Source organism: Neophocaena asiaeorientalis, unplaced genomic scaffold (assembly GCF_003031525.2).
Source record: "Neophocaena asiaeorientalis asiaeorientalis breed wild unplaced genomic scaffold, Neophocaena_asiaeorientalis_V1.1 scaffold85, whole genome shotgun sequence".
Classification (NCBI taxonomy): domain Eukaryota; kingdom Metazoa; phylum Chordata; class Mammalia; order Artiodactyla; family Phocoenidae; genus Neophocaena; species Neophocaena asiaeorientalis.
Genome location: NW_020174301.1, coordinates 6,884,754 through 6,889,307, shown reverse-complemented (window position 1 = coordinate 6,889,307; position 4,554 = coordinate 6,884,754). Strand labels below are relative to the sequence as shown.

Genomic DNA, 4,554 nt, shown 5'->3' with positions numbered 1-4,554 from the left:
TCCAAAGGTCTGGCGCGTAGCGGGGCCGAGGGGGCCTGAAATCCAGTCCCCGCCGCTCGCCCATCCGACCGCCCTGTGCGCGCCTGCTTCCGGCCAGCTGGCGAGCAACCGGGCCCGGGCCGCGCCACCACCCGGGGTGCGGCCGCCTCGGGGGTGAGCCCTGGAGAGGAGGGGCCCGGCTAGACGCAGCGGGTCCGGGCGGGAGGACCCGGGGCTCTCCGGCTGGGCCGGACGCCGCGCCTTCCTTCCCAAGCGGGCCGGCTGGGCGGGGCGGGGCGCGGGGCGGGCCCTGGAGGAGCACGGGGAGGAGCCCGAGCTGCGGCGGCGGCCGCGTCAGAACAGAGCTCCTGCTACCCGGCGGCTCAGACCCGGCCCGAGCGCCCGCGGAGAACACGGACAGGGACCTGCACGGCCACGGGCGCTGCGCCGGAGGCTCCTCTCGCGGGCGGGGGCTGCGCTACCATGGCGGACAAGGAGGCCGGCGGCAGCGACACTGGGCCCCGAGGTGAGCGCAGGGTGCGGGTCCTGCGGCTGCGGCGGGGCGGGCGGAGGAAGGAATGAGGCGCGCTCGGCGCCCCGCAGTCCCCTCGCGGGCCACGGAAAAGTAGGCGCCCCCACTCCATCCTTCCCTAGCAGGCAGGGCCGGGGTCAGCACCGCGGCGGGGCCGGGAGTCCCGGGGGCCAAGGGTGGCCCGCTGGTCACGTGCTCCGCTCCCAGCTGGGGTGCGGACACTGCGGCGAGGACCGCAGCCCCCGCCCGGACACCCCACTGTCCCCGCCGCGGGATGTCGCCTCCGGCGGGGGCCCAATGCACGTCTGGGTGAGGACCCTCCCCCATGTACGTCCCCTGTGTGCTATGCGGGGACGCCCACGCTGGCCATTTAAACGGCCGGCCTCGGGGTGACCCGGTGTCCCCAGCGGCTCATTTTCGTGACTCAGCGAGGCGGGGGTGGGCACCAGGTGGAGTCAGAGATTTGGACCTGTTCTCTCATCCCGACGAGGCCGGACAGATGCACCCGGAGTGGCGGCTGTAGCTCCGGGCCGAACTGCATCTCACTCTACATCCCCGCCCACCCCCGGGGATTCTCTGGGCTGAGGAGGAGGGAAGCGGCGGGGGCTCCTCTATCCCTTCTTGCCCGGGCTTCGGGGGAGGAGACGGCGCCCAGTGCAGGGGACAGACGCTCGCATTTAGCAAATGTGCCAGGGCCGCTTTCTTTGGGAAGCGTGGTTCAGGCTCAGAAAGTGGGGGGAGGGAGGGTAAGGAGCGAGACTGGACCTGGGAGTGGGGGAAAGAGGAGGGGCAGCTCTTGGATCCCAGGGCTATAAATCATGGCTTTCGCCAGCAGAGGGGACAGGCTGGCCAGGATTGTGGGTCCCAAGTGGGGAAAGTTGGGCGCACGAAGGATGCCGCGCGTCTCTGACCTGCAGGGCCTTGGCAGTAGCAGCTGCTGGAGGGGAGCGTGGCCCGGGGGCTTCCTCCGGAGCGACAAGGCAAGCCTCCTAGCGGGGACGAAATTAAAATGCCTAGGGCGTAAGGGAAATTCATCCAGGAAAGGAGCGCTCGGCTCCGCGGGGACCCCACCGGAGCTGGGGAAACTGATTGAGTTGGCAGCACGACCACCACGAGAAGTGTACTCACAGTCCTGCTGTCTGTGGCCGCGTCCCCTCGCCCTGTGATGAGCTCGGAGTCGCACCTGCCCCCTCCCCTGCCCATTGTTCCTGCGGATCTGGGAGGTGCCTCCCGACACGGCACTGCAGTGGTGGGGGAGTGCTGGGGGGAGGGGGAGATCCTGACGAGGCTCATTCCTGGAAGGGACGTGGAGAGTCCAGGCGGGGCCTAAATACAGCATCTCGAATCTGCCCCCCTCCCCTGCCCTTCCTCAGCTGGCAAACACGGGCAGTGGGCTGGAGGCTGTCTTTGTCTGAACATCACTCAGCAACTGGATTGATTTATCTTTTCCCCACCCTTTAAATTGGAAAAAAAAAAAAAGTAGGATGATAGGGAGGGACATCAGAACTGCTAAGGATTGCTAAAGCTTAAGTTAGTGAAGCAGTTTCTTGCCTCTCATGTTAGAATAGTGGGTGGCTATATCCAGTGCAAGGTTGGCCATAGGATTTGTCAAATCAGAAGAGTGAGCAACGATGTGTACCAGCCTCCTCCCCCGCTTTGTCTAGAAAAATGGAATTCAGCACCCCTACCCTGCACACACTCACAGGGGCACTGTGTAGTTGTCTCTTCTCAGGCTGAGAGATCTCCCCATCCAGAATGGGGAGACATGCGGGGTGTGCTGGGCTACCTGCCACTGCTGCCTGCATCTATTCTAGAGTGTTTCTTCACTTCCAGTGATCTGTCGTTCCAGGCATGCTGTGACAATTCCAGGCACATGGACTTGGGACACAGAGCAGCCTGTCCCTGGCAGCTCACTGCTTCTCTCTGGCCTCCATCCCTTCATCTATAAAATGAGAGATATTAATAGTATCTCATAGGAGCCGAGCCTGCTCACCCACCACCTAACACATCTATTTCTAAGGTTTCCTCATTGCATATTCTGTGCTGGGCAATGAACATGCATTCTTTTATTTTTTAAAGCCACACAAGAGACCTGGTACCAGCATTGCCCTTTTACTGGGTAGGAAATCTAAACATAGGTTGAATGACCTATCCAAGGTCACATATCTAGTGAGTATTGATTTGGACCTAGGCACGTGGACTTGGGACACAGAGCAGGCTGTCCTGATTCCAGGGCTCCAGCCCTTCACCACCATCCTGCACAGCCCCGTGGGCCAGTGATGACCATTCTGTTAGGGACATGAAAATGATTGTTCTTCAGGGGATTATTTCAAGGATTCTCTCGGTGCCAGAGGCATCAAAATGTGTTGGGACTTGTGAGCAGTGGGAACCCTGGGTGGTGGGGTATGCTAGAAGGGATGGCCACAAAGCTATAAAACTTTTCCCAGTAAATCAAGTGGGGGATGTGCCTGTGAAACAAGAATGGCAGGTTGGTAGTCGTTGAAGCTGGGTGGCGGGTACCTGACGGTTCATTACTATTCCATTTGCTTTGTATGTGTTTGCAAATTTCGTTAATAGAACATTTAAATTAGGTACTTTATAAAATCAGAAGGTCCACCCTTTAACCCCTGGAGCTTTGGACCAAAAAGGCTGAGATGACCCTCAGGCTTGCCCCCACCAACACCTGAGTTGGTTGACATGTTGAGCCCTAGAAGGATGAGGTAAACTGGGGGGCTGGCGTGGTTCAGGCTGGACTAGCTCCTGCGGTGACCGAGTCAGGGCTGGGTGTGGGCAGTGGAAACCAGGTCATTTGCTCCAGGGTTGGGGGAGGGTAAGGAGGGTTGGGGGTACCTCTGGAGGCAGTGCTTTGGGCTTTGGAGATGGGATTCTTACCATCTGGGCAGATAAGTGTAATAAAAAATAAACATTTTAAATTGTGACGTTTATTGAGGACTTAGTTTGTATTGAAACCTGAGAATACTGAATTATCTCACTTAGCCCTGGTCACATTTGTTATTGGATGAATGACTCTAGGAGGGGACACTTTCACCCCTATTTCACTGAGGAGAAAGCTGCCAGGCCAGCGTGGCACATCTGGAAACGGGCTGAGCGAGGGTTGGGAGGTGGTCTCGCAGCATGTGCTGGGCCCTCCGGGAGTTGTGCTGAGCATCTGCATGAATGAGTGCATGACTAACAGTGCGGCTGCCCCCCTTTCCTGTGGCCACCAAACTCCGGATGGGCGAGGAAGGGTACTGGTTGCGGCTCCCAAAGGAGCCAAGAAAAAGTTGAAGTGATGCTCTGGGTATCACTAGTTAGGGCGGTGGCCGTGGGATCCACTTGCATGTCCACACCTGCCTTGCAGCTCTGTCCCCTGTCACCGTGATGCACCCCTGTGCGTGTCTCCTGCGTTTTCCGTCTCCTGCGTTTCCCAGAGCCCTGTCATCTTCTGTGGCCCTCATGCAGTTCCCCCTGTCTGGAACATCCTCACTTTCTCTAGCAAACTTCTGCTCATCCTTCAAAACTCAGCTCAGGTATCACTTCTCAGGAAGCCTTCCTGGACTCCTCCATCTGGATGAGATCCTGCCTGTGTGGGGCAAAGCCTTTGGTGCCAACCATGGCTAATCCCAACTAGCATTCATTCCAGTTTCCTATGGGAATATCCCACTGACTCCCCCAACAGCCCCATGAGGTTGGTGTTATTATTACCCCATTTTATTGATGCGGCAGTTGAGGCCTTTGAGAAATTTTGTAACTTTGCCCAGCCAATGAATCTATTCACCCAGCCAATGAATGCTGGAGATGGGGTATGAATTCGTCATGGAGCTTAAAAGATTGTGCTCTTTCTCTCACTCACTTTTCTCCCAACAGGGACAGGGACTGTGTCTTTCATTTCCATACTCTTAGGGAGGCACATGGTAGGTGCTCAATAATTGTCCTACTGTGTGTTGAGTGAAGCTCAGTCAGCAAACTGTGAGGGAGCACAGCAGTGGGGAATGGCATCCACATCCTGCCCACTCCACAGGGAAGTGGCGCTTCTAGAAACG

General features: G+C 58.1%; 1 protein-coding gene across 1 annotated transcript in view; it reads left to right on the top strand.

Moving 5' to 3' along the window:
* Positions 1-409: 409 nt before the first annotated feature.
* Positions 410-4,554, top strand: part of HSPA12A (heat shock protein family A (Hsp70) member 12A) — a 64,154-nt gene continuing 60,009 nt past the window's right edge. Inside the window, exon 1 of the mRNA XM_024755903.1 lies at positions 410-505. Coding sequence (XP_024611671.1) covers positions 463-505 — 43 coding nt within the window. The 5' untranslated portion in view covers positions 410-462. The remainder of the gene's footprint in view (positions 506-4,554) is intronic.